General features: G+C 42.8%; 2 protein-coding genes across 3 annotated transcripts in view; both read left to right on the top strand.

Moving 5' to 3' along the window:
• LOC129835933 (uncharacterized) overlaps positions 1-15242 on the top strand; it is a 39041-nt gene extending 23799 nt beyond the window's left edge. Inside the window, exons 8-11 of the mRNA XM_055901631.1 lie at positions 18-58; positions 14373-14441; positions 14664-14731; positions 14902-15242. Of these exons, the coding sequence (XP_055757606.1) occupies positions 18-58; positions 14373-14441; positions 14664-14702 (149 nt within the window). The 3' untranslated portion in view covers positions 14703-14731; positions 14902-15242. The remainder of the gene's footprint in view (positions 1-17; positions 59-14372; positions 14442-14663; positions 14732-14901) is intronic.
• A 2462-nt stretch (positions 15243-17704) lies between these two features.
• LOC129836339 (CMRF35-like molecule 1) lies at positions 17705-21550 on the top strand. 2 transcript variants are annotated; one of them, XM_055902381.1, is made up of 8 exons: positions 17705-18383; positions 18775-18910; positions 19982-20070; positions 20225-20265; positions 20648-20716; positions 20893-20964; positions 21135-21203; positions 21300-21550. In XM_055902381.1, the coding sequence occupies exons 1-8, from the start codon at positions 18086-18088 to the stop codon at positions 21423-21425; spliced, it is 900 nt and encodes a 299-aa protein (XP_055758356.1). In that variant the 5' UTR covers positions 17705-18085; the 3' UTR covers positions 21426-21550. The 2 variants fall into 2 exon arrangements, with proteins under 2 accessions (XP_055758356.1, XP_055758355.1); XM_055902380.1 differs by having other exon boundaries at positions 21297-21550.
• The last annotated feature ends 626 nt before the right edge of the window (positions 21551-22176 follow it).

The following is a 22176-nucleotide window of genomic DNA, read 5'->3' as shown; positions in this document are numbered from 1 at the left end:
TCTTTTGTTTATTTCAGAGGACAAGAAGGCAAAGGACCAACCAACAAACACCTCAGTAGTAAGCTATAGTCATGTTATCTTGTCACTCATCTGTTCCTTTCTCTTCTTGATATTCTAGGGCTCGCTTTGGTTAGTAGTTACTCACAACTGTCACGGCTCCTCCTCTGCAGTGCAGGGGGCGGTTCCTCCTGCAGGCAGAGGAGGGTCGTTAGTGATTGGAGCCACCTGGGCTCAGGGTATAAAACTGCTTACTAATCACCTCTCTCTCTCTCTCTCTCTGCTCCTCCAGGTATGCTCATGATTTGTTTGTTCCTTTTTAGTTTTGCATAGTTTTCACTCAGTCATGTTCACACACACATATTCATGCACCCATGCACTTTACATACACCTTACATTATGATACATCCACACCTCATTCCTATTTCTTAGTTTAAGTTAATAGTTTGTTTAATAATAAAGAACACTTTTGAATTGGCCTATACCTGTTGTTCGTGTCCCCTCATTTTTGTCACAGGCTATGAGCCGGCTTGTGACAAGTGGGGACTCGTCCGGGATAGTAGTTAACTTGGGTTAGTTTAGTTCAGATTGACAATTTTTTTTGTTTGAGTGGATGTTTTGGTTGGGCCAATTTTGTTTAAGAGAGAGTTGAGAACCATGTGTTCTTTTGGTTCAGTTAGCTTGGTAGCTAAGCAATTCACTTTGTGTTTTTCTGGGTTTTGTTCAGGTGGGAGTCCTCTCCTGTTCAGGCATATCAGCAAGTGTCCATAGGAGGCTTGTGGTGTTTTTGTTTTAGGTGGCAGTGAACGTGGGTAGAGCATCCCTTTCCCTTTTCCCCTACATCGGCTCGGGAGCACCTCCGTGATTATGGGAGGGCCGCCAGTTTCTGGTTGTCTTTTCCACTCCACTGGTTTTGTGTGCATAAAACCCCACCACATGTGACTGCACGAAGACCAGGGCCAGTTAGTTAGTAGTTTTTGGAGGATAGTGGGGTGTGGCTCCTGTCCTTGAACCCAGATTGACAGCAGGTGAGTTGTGTTTTTTTGGAGCATTTGTAATAGTTGTATTGGTTGAGGAAAATGTCTTCCATTTTGTGTAGTTTTGTTCAAGCTCCTTCAGAGGTAGCCTTAGAGTTGTGTACTAAGGAGCAGTTAATTGAAATTGCTGAACATTATCAGATTGAGATTGTTGATAAAATAAATAAAGAGACTGTTAACTAGCTTAAAGCAGGGTCTTAGGGAAATGGGTGTTTTTGGCGGTCAGTCTGCTAGTAGTGAGGGTGCAAGTTTTCAGTCTAGCCCTTCATTAACCTGTTGGGGATGGGGGCGCTGTTTAGACTACTTATGCTAATTTGGCTAATTTTTTAAACGGCTTCCCACAAAATCCTTGATCGTACAATATGCTTATTATTATTATTGGATAGAAAACAGTCTATAGTTTCTATAGGAGTTGAAATTTTGTCTCTAAGTGGAACAGAGCCCATTCTACAGCAATTTCCCTGACATGGAGTCAGATTTGAGAAATGTTGGCCACTGTTCTGAAGTCATTTAAAAGGGCACTGTCGTTGCTATGACTATACGGACACTTCTTACGTCTTCCCCTGGATGCCTTTACGTGATGACGATTCCAACGGGGTCGATTGCGCGTTCACAGGCCCTACAAATGAAAAAACCCTGAAGCTAGTCATTCTTTGGGAGCTGCGTCATGAGCCAAGAGGACACCGGCGCGCACTTGTTCCAAGCGTTAGTTTAGCCTGTTATATTTCTCCGGTCATCTTTTCACTCGTTATAGGAGTTAAAAACATCATAAGGTAGTTAATTTAAAGCGTTTTATAGCAATTTATATCCGTTTAGTGCGATTTTGGGACATTTATTTTTGCAACGATGTGAAAAGTTGGGCACGCTTTTCAGTTCATCCCGAACTCAGTTGACATTTCCACATGGCAAGAGGACAGCTTTCCACCAAAAGACGATTTCTCCCAAGAAAGGATCCTTTGCCCAAGATACTGATGGAAGAACAGCTCAAGGTAGGACATTTTTATTATGATAAATCGTGTTTCTGTCGAAACATTTTAGTGGCTTAGGACGCCATGTTTTTTGACGTAGCTTCGCTTGGCGCAAACTGTATTGAAAAGTAAGGATAAATTAAATGTAATAACGCAATTGTATTAAGAATTAAATTGTCTATCAATCCCTGTCCACCCTGTATTTTTTAGTCACGTTTATGAGTATTTATGTATAAGAGTAGATCACTGTCTAAGTGGCGCAAGGACATTTTCTGACCAACTGAGCTACATTTCACATTGTCTAACCATGATTTTGGGGGCTAAATATAAACATTTTCGATCAAACTGTATATGCATGTTGTAATGTGATGTTACAGGAGTGTCATCGGAAGAATTCTGAGAAGGTTAGTGAAAAAATTAATATCTTTTGGCGATGTTGACTTTTATCGCTCACTTTGGCTAGAATCAATGCTGGGCTGCTAATTGCTATGTGCTAAGCTAATATAACGATTTATTGTGTTTTCGCTGTAAGACACTTAGAAAATCTGAAATATTGTCTGTATTCACAGGATCTGTGTCTTTCGATTCGTGTATGCTGTGTATTTTTACGAAATGTTTGATGATTAGTAAGTAGGTAAACACGTTGCTCTAAGTAGTTTTTCTATTCCATTTGTGACGGTGGGTGCAATTGTAACCTATGCCATCTACCTGAAATATGCACTTTTTTCTAACAAAACCTATCCCATACCATAAATATGTTATCAGACTGTCATCTAATGAGTTTTTTTGTTGGTTAGGGGCTATAAATATCTTAGTTTAGCCGAATTGGTGATGGCTACTGGTGTTGGTGGACAAATAAAAGATGGTGGATTATGCTAATGTGTTTTTAGGTAATAGATGTACATCTTTACATATTGTGTCTTCCCTGTAAAACATTTTAAAAATCGGAAATGTTGACTGGATTCACAAGATCTGTGTCTTTCATTAGCTGTATTGGACTTTAATGTGTGAAAGTTAAATATTTAAAAAAAAAATTTTTTTTGAATTTCGCGGCACTGGTTTTTCAGTGGGGGGGGGGGGGTGTGCCGCTAGCGCCACGCTGATCCTAGACAGGTTAACCTTTGAGCAGCAGAGGGAACGGTTGCAAATGCAATTAGAGATAGAGCGATTGAGAAATGCTAATAGACCGGAAAGACTACCACAGTTTGATGTTTCACAGAATCTTCGTTTGTTGCCTAAATTTGATGAGTCAGATCCAGACACATACTTTACTTTATTTGAGCGTATTGCGGAAGCTAGAGCTTGGTCAGATTTGGACATGACTATGTTGTTGCAATGTGTACTTACAGGTAAAGCACGTGAGGCTTTTGCAGCACTGAGTGTAGCTGACAGTAAAGTTTATGCTAAAGTTAAATCAGCAGTTCTGAAGGTCTACGAGCTTGTGCCAGAGGCATATCGTCAACGTTTTCGTTACAGGAAAAAGTTAGATTTACAAACCTATTCTGAGTTTGTTTGTGGTTTGACTTCTGCATTTAATCGTTGGTGTACAGCTTCTGAAGTTAGTACTTTTGAGGGTCTGTCTAATTTGATTGTGTTAGAAAAGTTCAAAAATTCTGTTTCTTACCAGGTTGCTACATACCTGAATGAACGTAAAGTTAAGTCTCCAAGTGATGCAGCCATCCTTGCAGATGAGTACAGGCTAACACATAAAAGACATTTTGAGTCAAACAGTGACATGTACCATGAAAATAACTTTACTCCTAGGAATAGTAGGTCACCTTTTTTGGGGGCTTCTTTCCAAAGGCCTCGGCAGAAGTTTAAGTCTGGAGGACTTAAAGGACCGGTTAATGCTAATACTTGTCGCTACTGTTTAGTTGAAGGACATTGGAAGAAAGATTGTCCTCGGCTTCATTCAAAACAGTCAGGTCAAGCTAAACCTGCTATGATGGCAGCTCCTGTTACAGCCTCTGACCACCAGGGTGAGCTGTTTCAGCCACTAGTTGAGTTTGATTCTCAGTTTTCCCGCTGTGATTTTTCAGCCTTTATTTCAGATGGTGTAGTGTCCCTGGTAGATGGCAACCAGAATGTTAAAATCAAGATCCTAAGAGACACTGGAGCTTTAGATTCTTTTATTCTGGAATCTGTTTTGCCGTTTCTTTAACCTGTCTAGGATCAGCGTGGCGCTAGCGGCACTCCCCCCCCCCCCCCACTGAAAAACCAGTGCCGCGAAATTCAAAAAAAATATTTTTTTAAATATTTAACTTTCACACATTAAAGTCCAATACAGCTAATGAAAGACACAGATCTTATGAATCCAGTCAACATTTCCGATTTTTAAAATGTTTTACAGGGAAGACACAATATGTAAAGATGTACATCTATTACCTAAAAACACATTAGCATATTCCACCATCTTTTATTTGTCCACCAACACCAGTAGCCATCACCAATTCGGCTAAACTAAGATATTTATAGCCCCTAACCAACAAAAAAACTCATTAGATGACAGTCTGATAACATATTTATGGTATGGGATAGGTTTTGTTAGAAAAAAGTGCATATTTCAGGTATATGGCATAGTTTACAATTGCACCCACCATCACAAATGGACTAGAATAATTACAATGAGCAACGTGTTTACCTAACTACTAATCATAAAACATTTCGTAAAAATACACAGCATACACGAATCGAAAGACACAGATCCTGTGAATACAGACAATATTTCAGATTTTCTAAGTGTCTTACAGCGAAAACACAATAAATCGTTATATTAGCTTAGCACATAGCAATTAGCAGCCCAGCATTGATTCTAGCCAAAGTGAGCGATAAAAGTCAACATCGCCAAAAGATATTAATTTTTTCACTAACCTTCTCAGAATTCTTCCGATGACACTCCTGTAACATCACATTACAACATGCATATACAGTTTGATCGAAAATGTTTATATTTAGCCACCAAAATCATGGTTAGACAATGTGAAATGTAGACAAGCTGGTAAAGAAAACGTCCTTGCGCCACTTAGACAGTGATCTACTCTTATACATAAATACTCATAAACGTGACTAAAAAATATAGGGTGGACAGGGATTGATAGACAATTTAATTCTTAATACAATTGCGTTATTACATTTTTTAATTTATCCTTACTTTTCAATACAGTTTGCGCCAAGCGAAGCTACGTCAAAAAACATGGCGTCCTAAGCCACTAAAATGTTTCGACAGAAACACGATTTATCATAATAAAAATGTCCTACCTTGAGCTGTTCTTCCATCAGTATCTTGGGCAAAGGATCCTTTCTTGGGAGAAATCGTCTTTTGGTGGAAAGCTGTCCTCTTGCCATGTGGAAATGTCAACTACGTTCGGGATGAACTGAAAAGCGTGTCCAACTTTTCACATCGTTGCAAAAATAAATGTCCCAAAATCGCACTAAACGGATATAAATTGCTATAAAACGCTTTAAATTAACTACTTTGTGATGTTTGTAACTCCTATAACGAGTGAAAAGATGACCGGAGAAATATAACAGGCTAAACTAACGCTTGGAACAGGAGAGGGTCGGTGTCTTCCACGCGCGTTACGCAGCAAGAAAAGACTTGCTAGCTAAAGGTTTTTTTCATTTGTAGGGCCTGTGAACGAGCAATCGAGCCCGTTGGAATCGTCATCACGTAAAGGCATCCAGGGGAAGACGTAAGAAGTGTCCGTATAGTCATAGCAACGACAGAGCCCTTTTAAATGACTTCAGAAAAGTGGCCAACGTTTCTCAAATCTGACTCCATGTCAGGGAAATTGCTGTAGAATGGGCTCTGTTCCACTTAGAGACAAAATTTCAACTCCTATAGAAACTATAGACTGTTTTCTATCCAATAATAATAATAATATGCATATTGTACGATCAAGGATTTTGTGGGAAGCCGTTTAAAAAATTAGCCACATTAGCATAAATAGTCTAAACAGCGCCCCCATCCCCAACAGGTTAAGAGTTTGATACTGGCCGTTGTGTAATGGTATGTGGTATGGGTTTAGTTCCATTCTCTTGTCCTTTACATGAAGTTACCCTAAAATTTGGTCTGGTAGAGGGTGATGTAGATGTTGGGATTAGACCTCAGTTGCCAGTAGAGGGAGTGCACATGATTTTGGGGAATGACTTGGCAGGTAGTAAGGTGTGGGCAGATGGCAAATTAAACATCTGTAAGAAGCAACCTTCAGTGCCACCTGCAAGGGAATCTCCGGATCAGAACTGTGTGTCTCCTGAGGTATTTCCAGTTTGTGCGGTTACCCGCGCAGCCTCTCGTAAGGAGATTGAGAGTAAGCCAGAAAGTCTTGAGTTGCCAGTCAAACTCCAGACAGAACAGTTGACTAGTTCTAGAGATTCATTGATGGCTGAGCAAAAAGCCGATACTACTTTGGCTGATCTGTTTGATAAAGTGGTTCCTGATTCAGTGGTGAGGAATAGTGCTCAGTGTTATTTTCTTCTTGATGGGCTGTTGGTCAGGAAATGGGTTCCACACTATGATAAGGGTTTAGGAGAACCAGTCTTTCAAATAGTTGTACCTACTACTTTGCGAAATAAAGTGTTGCAAACTTCACATGGTGATGTGGCAGGTCATATGGGTGTTCGTAAAACTTATGATCGCATACTTCGTTATTTTTTCTGGCCACGTTTAAAGCGGGATGTATCTCAGTTTATTAAAACTTGTGATACGTGTCAGCGCACAAGCAAGCCAAATCAGGTTGTAAAGCCTGCACCGTTGTATCCAATACCAGCCGTAGGGCAACCTTTTGAGCATCTTATTATCGATTGTGTTGGGCCATTACCAAGGTCCAAGTCAGGTCATAGCTACTTATTAACTGTTATGTGTCAAGCAACCAGATATCCGGCAGCTTTTTCCTTGCGTACCATAAAGCTTTAACTACTGATTTTGAAGTTAACTCAATTTATTTCAACATTTGGGATTCCAAAAACCATCCAGTCAGATCAGGGGTCTAACTTTACCTCATTTATTTGCTCAGGTTCTCAAACAGCTTAAAGTTAAACACAACAAGTCTACTGCGTTCCATGCCCAGAGCCAGGGAGCTTTGGAACGTTTTCATTAAACTTTAAAATCCTTGCTTCGTGCATATTGTACGGAACTGTCTGTCGACTGGGAGGAGGGGTTACCTTGGCTGTTACTAGCTGCTCGTGAAGTAGTGCAGGAAAGCACAGGGTTTAGCCCAAATGACTTAGTGTTTGGCCATAAGGTGCGTGGGCCTTTAGCAGTGTTGCAGGATGGTTGTTTGCCTGAGGAACCACCTCGGAACCTTATTGACTATGTAAATGGCTTTAGGGGTAAGTTGTATAGGGCTGGTGAACTAGCGAAAGATAAACTAAAATGTTCTCAACGGAAAATGAAACTGAAATATGACGGACAGGCTGAGCTGCGTGAGTTTAGTCCCGGTGATCGGGTACTTGCTCTTCTGCCTCTTGTAAGTTCACCTTTTCAGGCAAAATACTGTGGTCCTTTCACTGTGTTGCGTAAAGTGTCAGATTTGAACTATCTTATTGAAACCCCTAGTCATAGGAAGTCCTCTAAATTATGCCATGTGAACCTGTTAAAATGTTATCACTCCCGTGATCTAAGCAAAGTTGAAGGCACTCCAGCAGTGAGGTCAGTGTTGACTGCTGCCCCAGTCCCTGCATCTTGTGGCTTTAATTTGGTGGAGGGGGGAGGAGAGGAAGTTAAAGTTTCAGATGAGGTCTTACAAGGTCGGTTGAAACTCTCACTTTGCAAAACCTTGGGGTTTTGGTAGATCATTTAGACCCTGAGAAACGTGATGAATTGGTAGCTCTTATTAGAAACTACCCTGTTTTGTTTTCTGACACTCCATCACAAACCCACTTAATTGAACATGATATAGACATCGGAGATGCTAAGCCTATCAAACACAGATTTTATCGTGTATCTGAGGAGAAGAGACTAAAACTGGAAACAGAGATGCAGTCTGTTGGACACAGGTATTGATTTGGCAAAATGTGAGTTTGCCAAAGCTACAGTCACATACCTAGGCAAGGTTGTGGGTCAGGGATTTGTCTGTCCCGTGGAAGCCAAGGTTCAGGCTGTGAGGCAGTTCCCACAGCCATCTACAAAGAAAGAACTGATGCGCTTCCTGGGAATGGCGGGGTACTACCGTGCTTTTTGTAAACTTTTCGGTAGTAGTGTCCCCACTGACCAATCTGTTGAAGGCCAAGGCTGAATTTATCTGGTCCACCCAGTGTCAAGAGGCATTTGATGCAGTTAAGACTCTTTTGTGTTTGGCACCTGTGTTGGCAGCACCAAATTTTGGGAAACCTTTCAAATTGCAGGTAGACGCCAGTCAAATCGGTGCTGGGGCTGTGCTTCTCCAGGAGAATGACGACAAGGTTGAGTGTCCAGTCAGTTTCTTCTCCCGAAAATTTAATAAGTATCAGAAAAACTATTCTGTAATTGAAAAGGAGGCTTTAGGTCTCATTTGGGCTTTACAGCACTTTGAGGTCTATGTTGGTTCTGGTTTGACCCCTTTAACTGTGTTCACTGACCACAACCCACTTGTTTTTCTGAGGTCTCTGCAAAACCCAAACCAGCGCCTGATGCGTTGGGCTTTGTTCTTGCAACCTTTCAACCTTGATATTAGACACATTAGTGGTAAGGATAATATCATTGCTGATGCTCTGTCCCGTGCTCCTTTAACCTGTTGGGGATGGGGGCGCTGTTTAGACTATTTATGCTAATGTGGCTAATTTTTTAAACGGCTTCCCACAAAATCCTTGATCGTACAATATGCATATTATTATTATTATTGGATAGAAAACAGTCTATAGTTTCTATAGGAGTTGAAATTTTGTCTCTAAGTGGAACAGAGCCCATTCTACAGCAATTTCCCTGACATGGAGTCAGATTTGAGAAACGTTGGCCACTTTTCTGAAGTCATTTAAACGGGCACTGTCGTTGCTATGACTATACGGACACTTCTTACGTCTTCCCCTGGATGCCTTTACGTGATGACGATTCCAACGGGCTCGATTGCTCGTTCACAGGCCCTACAAATGAAAAAAACCTTTAGCTAGCAAGTCTTTTCTTGCTGCGTAACGCGCGTGGAAGACACCGACCCTCTCCTGTTCCAAGCATTAGTTTAGCCTGTTATATTTCTCCGGTCATCTTTTCACTCGTTATAGGAGTTACAAACATCACAAAGTAGTTAATTTAAAGCGTTTTATAGCAATTTATATCCGTTTAGTGCGATTTTGGGACATTTATTTTTGCAACGATGTGAAAAGTTGGTCACGCTTTTCAGTTCATCCCGAACGTAGTTGACATTTCCACATGGCAAGAGGACAGCTTTCCACCAAAAGACGATTTCTCCCAAGAAAGGATCCTTTGCCCAAGATACTGATGGAAGAACAGCTCAAGGTAGGACATTTTTATTATGATAAATCGTGTTTCCGTCGAAACATTTTAGTGGCTTAGGACGCCATGTTTTTTGACGTAGCTTCGCTTGGCGCAAACTGTATTGAAAAGTAAGGATAAATTAAAAAATGTAATAACGCAATTGTATTAAGAATTAAATTGTCTATCAATCCCTGTCCACCCTATATTTTTTAGTCACGTTTATGAGTATTTATGTATAAGAGTAGATCACTGTCTAAGTGGCGCAAGGACGTTTTCTTTACCAGCTTGTCTACATTTCACATTGTCTAACCATGATTTTGGTGGCTAAATATAAACATTTTCGATCAAACTGTATATGCATGTTGTAATGTGATGTTACAGGAGTGTCATCGGAAGAATTCTGAGAAGGTTAGTGAAAAAATTAATATCTTTTGGCGATGTTGACTTTTATCGCTCACTTTGGCTAGAATCAATGCTGGGCTGCTAATTGCTATGTGCTAAGCTAATATAACGATTTATTGTGTTTTCGCTGTAAGACACTTAGAAAATCTGAAATATTGTCTGTATTCACAGGATCTGTGTCTTTCGATTCGTGTATGCTGTGTATTTTTACGAAATGTTTGATGATTAGTAGTTAGGTAAACACGTTGCTCATTGTAATTATTCTAGTCCATTTGTGATGGTGGGTGCAATTGTAAACTATGCCATCTACCTGAAATATGCACTTTTTTCTAACAAAACCTATCCCATACCATAAATATGTTATCAGACTGTCATCTAATGAGTTTTTTTGTTGGTTAGGGGCTATAAATATCTTAGTTTAGCCGAATTGGTGATGGCTACTGGTGTTGGTGGACAAATAAAAGATGGTGGAATATGCTAATGTGTTTTTAGGTAATAGATGTACATCTTTACATATTGTGTCTTCCCTGTAAAACATTTTAAAAATCGGAAATGTTGACTGGATTCATAAGATCTGTGTCTTTCATTAGCTGTATTGGACTTTAATGTGTGAAAGTTAAATATTTTAAAAAAATATTTTTTTTGAATTTCGCGGCACTGGTTTTTCAGTGGGGGGGGGGGGGGAGTGCCGCTAGCGGCACGCTGATCCTAGACAGGTTAACCTAGCTTGTATCTTTTCTCTGCTGACCCCTACGGGCTGTCTGCGCCTCTTTCCTCTTAAATTGCTCCTCAGGTACCAAGGCTGCTGAGTTTGAGGGGCGGACAGTCAGATGGGGGACACGGGGCTACTGCTAGGAGCCGGGATTGGTATTTTTGTTGTTTATTTGTTTTTTGGGAAATTTGAATTATTTTGAATATGTTGGAGGAAGTTGGGTTGAGGGTGGGACCCTCATTTTAAGGAGGGGGGTGTCACGGCTCCTCCTCTGCAGTGCAGGGGGCGGTTCCTCCTGCAGGCAGAGGAGGGTCGTTAGTGATTGGAGCCACCTGGGCTCAGGGTATAAAACTGCTTACTAATCACCTCTCTCTCTCTCTCTGCTCCTCCAGGTATGCTCATGATTTGTTTGTTCCTTTTTAGTTTTGCATAGTTTTCACTCAGTCATGTTCACACACACATATTCATGCACCCATGCACTTTACATACACCTTACATTATGATACATCCACACCTCATTCCTATTTCTTAGTTTAAGTTAGTAGTTTGCTTAATAATAAAGAACACTTTTAAATTGGCCTATACCTGTTGTTCATGTCCCCTCATTTTTGTCACAGGCTATGAGCCGGCTTGTGACACAACTAACACTTTAAATCAACCCGATCGCTTATGTGTAGTATTAAAATAAACAGTTTAAAGATCATTTAATTGTTTTATTTAGTCCTGCACTAAGTGTACATCTTTAGCCAGAACAGACTTCCTCAAATCACTCACCACAACTACTGACACTTGAAGAATAACACATTTTGTGTTATCATTGGGGGAAAATTAAATATCAAAACATGTTATAATTCATGTCACTATGCATGAGGTACAACATCCTTCTATGTGTAATGGCAGATTTCCTCCTCTTCGTCTGATCGGACCAAAACGCAGAGTGGAAAGTGTCCATGTTTTATTATGAAATAAACTGAACACTAAACGAAACAAAATAACAAATTGAATCTACCCGAACAACAGTCCCGTGTGGCACGAACACTGACACGAATACAAACACCCACAAAACACACGTGAAACCCCGGCTGCCTAAGTATGATTCGCAATCAGGGACAACGATTGACAGCTGCCTCTGATTAAGAATCATACCAGGCCGAACACACAAAAACCCCAACAAAATATCACACATCGACAACCCACCCAACTCACGCCCTGACCATACTAAATCAATACAAAAACAAGGGAAAACAGGTCAGGAACGTGACAGAACCCCCCCCCCTCCCTTAAGGTGCGAACTCCGGGCGCACCACCTAAAACTCTAGGGGAGGGTCTGGGTGGGCGTCTGTCCGCGGTGGCGGCTCTGGCGCGGGACGTGGACCCCACTTAACCAATGTTTTTTCCCGCCTCCTTAATCGCCCCCGTGGCCTCCTAACCACAACCACCCTCCATATCACCCCCACTGAACCAAGGGGTAGCACCGGACTGAGGGGCAGATCCTGGCTGGCGGGCGGTTCTGGCAGATCCTGGCTGGCGGGCGGCTCTGGCAGATCCTGGCTGACTGGCCTTTGCAGCTCCTGGCTGGCTGGCTCTTGCAGCTCCTGGCTGGCTGGCTCTTGCAGCTCCTGGCTGGCTGGCTCTGGCAGCTCCTGGCTGCCTGGCTCTGGCAGCTCCTGGCTGCCTGGCTCTGGCAGCTCCTGGCTGGCTGACGGCACTGGCAGCTCCTGTCTGGCGGACGGCTTCGGCTGCTCCTGTCTGGCGGGCGGCTCTGGCTGCTCCTGTCTGGCGGGCGGCTCTGGCTGCTCCTGTCTGGCGGGCGGCTCTGGCTGCTCCTGTCTGGCGGGCGGCTCTGGCTGCTCCTGTCTGGCGGGCGGCTCTGGCTGCTCCTGTCTGGCGGACGGCTCTGGCTGCTCCTGTCTGGCGGACGGCTCTGGCTGCTCCTGTCTGGCGGACGGCTCTGGCTGCTCCTGTCTGGCGGACGGCTCTGGCTGCTCCTGTCTGGCGGACGGCTCTGGCTGCTCCTGTCTGGCGGACGGCTCTGGCTGCTCCTGTCTGGCGGACGGCTCTGGCTGCTCCTGTCTGGCGGACGGCTCTGGCTGCTCCTGTCTGGCGGACGGCTCTGGCTGCTCCTGTCTGGCGGACGGCTCTGGCTGCTCCTGTCTGGCGGACGGCTCTGGCTGCTCCTGTCTGGCGGACGGCTCTGGCTGCTCCTGTCTGGCGGACGGCTCTGGCTGCTCCTGTCTGGCGGACGGCTCTGGCTGCTCCTGTCTGGCGGACGGCTCTGGCTGCTCCTGTCTGGCGGACGGCTCTGGCTGCTCCTGTCTGGCGGACGGCTCTGGCTGCTCCTGTCTGGCGGACGGCTCTGGCTGCTCCTGTCTGGCGGACGGCTCTGGCTGCTCCTGTCTGGCGGACGGCTCTGGCTGCTCCTGTCTGGCGGACGGCTCTGGCTGCTCCTGTCTGGCGGACGGCTCTGGCTGCTCCTGTCTGGCGGACGGCTCTGGCTGCTCCTGTCTGGCGGACGGCTCTGGCTGCTCCTGTCTGGCGGACGGCTCTGGCTGCTCCTGTCTGGCGGACAGGCAGCTCTGACAGCGCTGGGCAGGCAGTTCAGACAGCGCTGGGCAGGCAGGCAGTTCAGACAGCGCTGGGCAGGCAGGTACACCTGTAGGGAGGAGACGGAGAGACAGCCTGGTGCGGGGGGCTGCCACCGGAGGACTGGTACGTGGAGGTGGCACCGGATATACCGGACCGTGAAGGAGGACACACGCTCTTGAGCACCGAGCCTGCCCAACCTTACCAGGTTGAATGGTCCCCGTAGCACTGCCAGTGCGGCGAGGTGGAATAGCCCGCACTGGGCTATGCTGGCGAACCGGGGACACCATTTGTAAGGCTGGTGCCATGTACGCCGGCCCGAGGAGACGCACTTGAGGCCAGATGCGTTGGGCCGGCTTCATGACACCCGGCTCGATGCCCAACCTAGCCCTACCAGTGCGGTGAGGTGGAATAGCCCGCACTGGGCTAAGCACGCGTACTGGGAACACCGTGCGCTCCACCGCATAACACGGTGTCTGGCCAGTACGACGCCCTCTCACTCCACGGTAAGCACGGGGAGTTGGCTCAGGTCTCCTACCCGGCTTTGCCACACTCCGCGTGTGCCCCCCCCCAAAGACATTTTTGGGTCTGACTCTCGGGCTCCCAACCGCGTCGCCGAGCTGCCTCCTCATACCAGCGCCTCTCTGCCTTCGCTGCCTCCAACTCCGCCTTGGGACGGCGATATTCCCCTGGCTTAGCCCAGGGTCCCTTGCCATCCAGGATCTCTTCCCAAGTCCAGGAGTCCTGTGTCTGTTTCCGCTGCTGCTGCTGTCGCTGCCCTTTTCCACTCTGCTTGGTCCTTTGGTGGTGGGTGTTTCTGTAACGGCAGATTTCCTCCTCTTCGTCTGAAGAGGAGGTGTAGGGATCGGACCAAAACGCAGAGTGGAAATTGTCCATGTTTTATTATGAAATAAACTAAACACTAAACGAAACAAAATAACAAATTGAATCTACCCGAACAACAGTCCCGTGTGGCACGAACACTGACACGAAATACAAACACCCACAAAACACACGTGAAACCCCGGCTGCCTAAGTATGATTCTCAATCAGGGACAACGATTGACAGCTGCCTCATTGAGAATCATACCAGGCCGAACACACAAAAAACCCCAAAAAAATATCAAACATCGACAACCCACCCAACTCACGCCCTGACCATACTAAATCAATACAAAAACAAGGGAAAACAGGTCAGGAACGTGACACCATGGCATATTGTAAAACTGTTAAATGTTAACACGGTTTGTGTTCCATTCCTTCAGCAGCCTGCTGACCCTGAGCAGGACATTACCTACAGCACTGTGAGGTACATCAGAGGAACAGCACAACAGGTTAAACCAAACCCCTGTTGACCCAACCCCCCTTCAACCCAACCTAAACCCTCTGCAAACCAACTAGACCCACCTCAAACTCAACCCAAACCCCTGCAACACAACCTAAACTCTCTGCAACTCAACCCAACCCACTCCAACCCAACTCAAAGTGAAAGTAAACATTGTCTGTCTCTCTCTAAGTTCATGTGATCATGTTGCTCTCTCTCCTCCATCACACAGGACCTAAACTCTGACATGGTGACTTATACAGCAATGTGATTCCTAAGCAGCACTGGACAGCACAAAGGGTAAACATTAAACTAAATAAACGCATAAGCACAGCTAGTCTTATAGAAAATGTTTTCTGTCTTGAAAAGCAGAACTTGAATTGGCGGCTCTGATGTGTTGTAGAATGTACAATGGATTCAAAATGGATATCAGAGTTTTCTGAATAACTCATTGTGTTACTGTCTACCAGAAGGACTCATTTACCGATGATGCAGTGACATACAGCACCGTGGTCACCAAGAACAAGACCCAACCAAATGTAGGCCTACATAAAAAGTTGCTCTACTGTGTTGATGATTTGATACAGTAGGCCGCAAAGTACCAGACGAGATGTTGGGGAAAATACTGGAGGATCTCAGTGTACTAGGGCATCAGAACAAACGTCTCCAGATTGAGTAACATATAAAATTATTTTATTTCTCACCTCCTGTCCCAACCCTTTGTCCTCATTACTTTATTGTTCTATCTATCTTGTTAATCTGCATATGTTATAGACTAAAAGTCTTGTACTTATAATAAACTGTGCCCATGTTGACACTTAACTGTGTTTTTTCAATAAAGAATATCAAATAACTAAACAGAATAAACCTGAATGTTTTCCTTTATATAAATATAGAATAAGACCCTTGTGTCAAAACTAGCCCATTAAATGCAAGTGTTGCTATCTGCAGTTGGGGGGGTGTAACGATCGTCCTGGGAAGAATGAGACCAAGGTGCAGCATTCTTTGAGTTCCACATAATTTTAATCACGAAGTGAAACTACGACACAACAAAACAATAAAGAATACGGCGGCCGAACAGCTACGCCGTTCAACCTAGCGGCACACAAACAAAGAACAAGATCCCAGACAGAAAGAGGGAAAAGGGCAGCCTAAGTATGGTTCTCAATCAGAGACAACGATAGACAGCTAACTCTGAGAACCACACCAGGCCAAACACATAGAAATAGACCACATAGAACCAAGACATAGAATGCCCACCCCAACTCACGCCCTGACCAAACCCAAAGAGAGACATAAAAAGGATCTCTAAGGTCAGGGCATGACAGGGGGGCATTAGGACCCAAACAAAAGCAGGAAGAGAATTACACATAATCAGTTTTGATGGTGACCATAAGTGGAATGAAGATGGAAAACACTGGCTGGTACTGGTGTGCAGTGGTAGACCTACAGATGACTGTTCACATTACTAAAGCAATAAGTGACAAGGGGGTGTGGTATGTAGTCAATATACCATGGCTACGGGCTGTTTTATGCGCGACGCCACGTGGAGTGCCTGGTTACAGCCCTTAGCCGTGGTATATTGGACATATACCATAAACCCCTGAGGTGCCTTATTGCTAATATAAACTGGTTTCCAACGTCATTAGGGAAGTAACAATAAATTTGTCATACTCGTGGTATGCGCTCTGATATACCATGGCTTTCAGCCAATCAGCATTCAGGACTCTAACTACGCAGTTTATAATGTCAAACATCCAATCACAGCACAAAGTACCAAACGTAAACACAAAAGTAGGTATCATCTTGTTTGGGTTTCATGTGTATCAATCAGATGTTCGAATTGAGTCTTACTATACAGCTTGATTTGAAGGGGCTTTCTTTGCTGAAATAATGTTATTGTAATTGAAACATGATGCTGATGACGATGATCTAATCTATGACGGCTTGTTTTTCATACACTACGCTTCATGCTGTTTTTCTGGTATACCAGCTATATAATGTTGCTCCAACCCAGTGGCGGTTGTAGCTTGTATGGCACCCTGGGCAAACACCCCCTTCTTCAAAATGAAGTAACAAAGACAACTAGAAACAATTTTGTGTTGATTTGGCACTCGAGCATCAATACATTACCCATCCCCCAACACTGTCAACCTAGAGTCAAGACTAAACCAATTCACCTTGGTGGTGTGCAGACTGATTTTATATCATTCTTAACGATTCCGCAGTATGTCTGTGAAACTATATATTCACAGTATTATGAATGAATTGTGGTTCATTTGGTAGCATTTCGTAGTGTGACTCCGACAAGGTTAATTGACCCACAGTCCCACATGGTGACATGATATCATTGACGTGAAAAAAATTGACGTGTATCATTGACGTATCATTGACGTGAAAAAAAACGATTGCGTAAATGTCACCATTCCGAATTTTTTTGTGCGGGCGCCCCGTGCCGCCCCCGGCAAGATGCCACCCTGGGAGACTGCCCATGTCGTCTATACCTAAATCCGCTACTGCTCCAACCACTCAGCAACCCTCTGCCACTCCAACTTCTCAGCCTGCAGACAACCCTTCTATTCTTGAACACAACACAACCCTGGGAGCTAAAGGGGACATAGATGACAACCACCATAGGTCAGCCCGCTCTCAGATACATCTCTCAATTACTAATCCAAACAAATTATATAAAATATATTGATTTCATTTTCAGATACAATTTTTAGAAAAACATCATTTGAAAATGGTATTCTAGTAGCCTATCCATTTGTGACAGCAGCATATCTCATAGACTATACGTACTTTCGCTTCATACAGTTACAAACATTCTTCATTACAGAATTTCATTCATGGTAATACTATCATCATAATAAATCATAAAAAAGGTTATGCCTCTATTAACGACAGTGAATCTAATTTCATTCATAATCATCATAATAAAGCTAAAATCTACAATCAAAGGTTAGAATCAACTGGAGTGAGTCTATCAAAAACACACACGCTGTCACGAACATTACCGAAGGTGGCTCCCCTTCCTGTTCGGGTGGCGCTCGGCGGTCGTCGTCGCCGGTCTACTAGCTGCCACCGATCCCTTTTTCCCTTTTCGTTTGGTTTTGTCTAATTGTTTTCACCTGTTCATTGTTTGGTTGTTAGGGTGGTGTTATTTAAGTTCGTTTAGCCCGCTTCTGTTTGTGCAGGCTTGTCTTCTGTTTTTGTATGAGGTGTTCGTGTTTTGATGGGGGTTTTTTTTCGCTGTCCGGATTATTACCAGTGTGTACTGTAGTGGAGTATATTTTACGCCTATGTTTTGGCGTTACCAGTTATACTTCTGGTTGGACATTAAAGTGTGGTTTTTCCCCGTATCCCAGGTCACCACCTGCAGAATCACTCCTTTTTTGGGGGTGTCTTGCTAATTGCCTATAATTTCCACCTTTTGTCTATTCCATTTGCACAACAGCATGTGAAATTTATTGTCAATCAGTGTTGCTTCCTAAGTGGACAGTTTGATTTCACCGAAGTGTGATTGACTTGGAGATACATTGTGCTGTTTAAGTGTTCCCTTTATTTTTTTGTTTTGAGCAGTGTATATTGGTATATTCTTTGTCAGACTCCTCCAATTCAGGTACTCCAGAACTCTATGTGGACCAACAAGAGATGACTGGAGTTGTAGGAGGGAGTGTCACCGTGCTCTGTTACTATAGTTCATATGGAGGCAGCGGGAGGTGGTGCAGGATGGGAGGCTCTTGTGTGGCTGTGGGAAGTTCTGGAGCTTTCGAAGGAACAGTTGTGAAGTTAGAGCAGAGAAAAACCACCAACGGTTATGTCTTAACGGTGACTATGAGTGGATTGATGATGGAGAACACTGGCTGGTACTGGTGTGAAAAGGGAAAACTACAGATGCCTGTTCATATCACTGTCAATCAACCAACCACAACACAGAGCACCACCACAAGTAAGTACAGAGCAATCCCATATAACCAAGTTCGATTCCGTTTTTATTCATCCAGTGTTGTTAGAGATTATAGAACATTGAAATACATTTTCTGAAACAAAGTGGAAATCTCTGGACCACACATTCTCTTGAGTTTATCCGGTCATTCATGTTAAATATCATTAAGAAAATTAACATTGTTTATCAAACTTTTCATCATATCAACCACTTATATTTGAAATTAATACTGAAAATTCTAAGAATTGGATTTTAATGCATGTCACATTTGATAAGAAAGCATGATAGTGATTAGTTTCAATCAACATCACAATTACCTGGTTTTATTCATATCAATCTTAATGATACAACAGTCAGTTTATTGAAGCTACTTTATCTTTTCTGCCTCTCACAGCAACACAAGCTCCAACCTCTCACCAAACCTCACTAACCAGTGCTGAGTCTAACACTTCTCCACCCACAGTTACCCCTTCTGTTACAGACAGGGACAATGTTGTAACTAATGAGAACACAGATGAGAAGCACCAGAGGTCAGTATTCATTCTTCACTATTTCCCTCACTTCTACAGTCATCCAAATAGTTGGTGATGGTGTCAGGGTGTTGGGGATAAGGTTATTATAGTAAATAGAAACGAATAATGAAAAAACTATTTAGTGAACTTCTGAAATAAAAATAATTAACACACCCGTTTGAAAAATGTTATCTATACTGAAATTCTTTTCTAAGACTACAAAGCGAACTAAAATATAATAGAAACCATTATGATTATGTTCAGTTTTCGTTTTGGGGAAAAAAATGTAACTGTATTTTCAATGTTGTTTTATAGCTTCTGAATCTGACGGGTCACATTGAGACTGACTTTCATTTAAAGGTATACTCAGCGAGATGTTGTTGCCACCAGCAGTAACGCAGATATTGGTCGCGTTTCCCTGCTAAAATGTTGCATGTGTCAACAAACGGAGAAGTTTAGCCTCGCACTTTAACATTCCTGGTTGTTGCGACTATTGACACACTACTACTGTTTACTTTGTGCATCTACGTCATCTCGCTGAGTCTACCTTTAAACCCAATCTAACCTACAACCTGACCCATCACCTTGTGCATTACTGTCCCACAGTTGCAAGAAGTGACATCCCCAAAAACACTATACAACACATAAATGTCTCCTAACCTCCCATGCTGTGGCTACTTTCTGTCCCTAACAATAAGCTACAAATGAAACTAAATAATATAAAAACGAAATATGAATGTTTTTATAAACCTTAAACTAAATAAAACTTGTAAATAGTAAAACTTCCTGAAACTAAACTTAATTTCAAATAAAAATATTAAAACCAATAGAAATAAAACAAATATCAAAACACAAAACTATAATAACCTTGGTGGAGACACCTGTGACTAGCAAGGCTGATCAAACCAGAGACCCAGTGTCTGGGTTAACAATAATAACTGTAGTTCTCCATATTCCAAAACTGTCTGTTTCATTTTCAGATATAGAAAAATGTATACAAAATGAAACATCTTCCTTAAATATTCTTGCTTAAGCATTTACCACCATGCCTGTGGTTATCTATATATTCCATTTTATTTTATATTCCAGTTTACTGGAAGTCCTGTTCATTCCTCTGAGCCTGTTGGTGGTGTTGATAGCTGTTACCTTGGTCACATTGAAGATGTTGAGAAAACATAGTAAGTATTTTTTTAAATTATGTTAAAAAAAAGAAGTAATGTTTATGACTGTCATTTGCAGAATATTATAAATACAGGAGTGTTGTTGCTTCTACAAATGAAAGGTTTGACATCAGAGTTCATTAGTACCAACATCCTCTTTTGTTTATTTCAGAGGACAAGAAGGCAAAGGACCAACCAACAAAAACCTCAGTAGTAAGCTATGGTCATGTTATCTTGTCACTCATCTGTTCCTTCCTCTTCTTGTTATTCTAGGGCTCGCTTTGGTTAGTAGTTACTCATAACTAACACTTTAAATCAAACCGATCGCTTATGTGTAGTATTAAAATAACAGTTTAAAGATCATTTAATTGTTTTATTTAGTCCTGCACTAAGTGTACATCTTTAGCCAGAACAGACTTCCTCAAATCACTCACCACAACTACTGACACTTGAAGAATAACACATTTTATGTTATCATTGGGGGGAAATTAAACATCAAAACATGTTATAATTCATGTCACTATGCATGAGGTACAACATCCTTCTATGGCATATTGTAAAACTGTTAAATGTTAACACGGTTCCATTCCTTCAGCAGTCTGCTGACCCTGAGCAGGACATTACCTACAGCACTGTGAGTCACATCAGAGGAACAGCACAACAGGTTAAACCAAACCCCTTTCACCCAACCCCCCTTCAACCCAATCTAAACCCTCTGCAAACCAACTTAACCCACCTCAAACTCAACCCAACCCACTCCAACCCAACTCAAAGTGAAAGTATACATTGTCTCTCTCTAAGTTCATGTGATCATGTTGCTCTCTCTCCTCCATCACACAGGACCTAAACCCTGAGAGACATGGTGACTTATACACCACTGTGATTCCTAAGCAGCACTGGACAGCACAAAGGGTAAACATTAAACTAAATAAACACATAAGCACAGCTAGTCTTATAGAAAATGTTTTCTGTCTTGAAAAGCAGAACTTGAATTGGCGGCTCTGATGCATTGTAGAATGTACAATGGATTCAAAATAGATATCAGTGTTTTCTGAATAACTCCCTGTGTTACTGTCTATCAGCAGGACCCATTTCCGGATGATGCAGTGACATACAGCACCGTGGTCACCAAGAACAAGACCCAACCAAATGTAGGCCTACATAAAAAGTTGCTCTACTGTGTTGATGATATGACTACCTATTAATGTGTGTGTGTGTTTCTTTTCCTCTTCTCTTCCTGGCAGCAGAACCAGCTTGTGGTCTACAGCACAGTGGCCCAACACCAGAGATATAGTAGGTCGCAAAGTACCAGACGAGATGTTGGGGAAAATACTGAAGGATCTCAGTGTACTAGGGCATCAGAACAAAATTGAGTAACATATAACAGTATTTGTCACCTCCTGCCCCAACCCTTTGTCCTCATTACTTTATTGTTCTATCTATCTTGTTAATATGCATATCTTATAGACTAAAAGTCTTGTACTTATAATAAACTGTGCCCATGTTAACACTTAACTGTGTTTTTTCAATAAAGAATATCAAATAACTAAACAGAATAAACCTGAATGTTTTCCTTTATATAAATATAGAATACAAGCCTTGTCAAAACTAGCCCATTAAATGCAAGTGTTACACCTGCAGCTGAGGGGGTGTAACGATCGTCCTGGGAAGAATGAGACCAAGGCGCAGCGTTCTTTGAGTTCCACATAATTTTAATCACGAAGTGAAACTACGACACAACAAAACAATAAGACGACCGAACAGCTACGCCGTTCAACCTAGCGGCACACAAACAAAGAACAAGATCCCAGACAGAAAGAGGGAAAAGGGCAGCCTAAGTATGGTTCTCAATCAGAGACAACGATAGACAGCTAACTCTGATTGAGAACCACAACAGGCCAAACACATAGAAATAGACCACATAGAACCAAGACATAGAATGCCCACCCAAACTCACGCTCTCACCAAACCCAAAGAGAGACATAAAAAAGGATCCCTAAGGTCAGGGCGTGTGTAATGTCCTGACCAGAGTTCTTATGTGTTTTGCTTGTTTAGTGTTGGTCAGGACGTGAGCTGGGTGGGAATTCTATGTTGTGTGTCTAGTTCGTCTGTTTCTGTGTCCAG

This window comes from Salvelinus fontinalis, chromosome 37, assembly GCF_029448725.1.
Source record: "Salvelinus fontinalis isolate EN_2023a chromosome 37, ASM2944872v1, whole genome shotgun sequence".
NCBI classification, from domain to species: Eukaryota; Metazoa; Chordata; class Actinopteri; order Salmoniformes; family Salmonidae; genus Salvelinus; species Salvelinus fontinalis.
The sequence above is the reverse complement of the archived record's forward strand: the minus strand, read 5'-3'. Positions and strand labels throughout refer to the sequence as shown.

Coding starts and splice junctions, on each gene's coding strand:
- LOC129836339 (XM_055902380.1), top strand. CDS start 18,086: ATGACTGGAGTTGTAGGAGGGAGTGTCACCGTGCTCTGTTACTATAGT. Junction 18,911..19,981: donor ACAGATGAGAAGCACCAGAG/GTCAGTATTCAT, acceptor TTTATATTCCAG/TTTACTGGAAGTCCTGTTCA. Junction 20,717..20,892: donor TCAGAGGAACAGCACAACAG/GTTAAACCAAAC, acceptor TCCATCACACAG/GACCTAAACCCTGAGAGACA.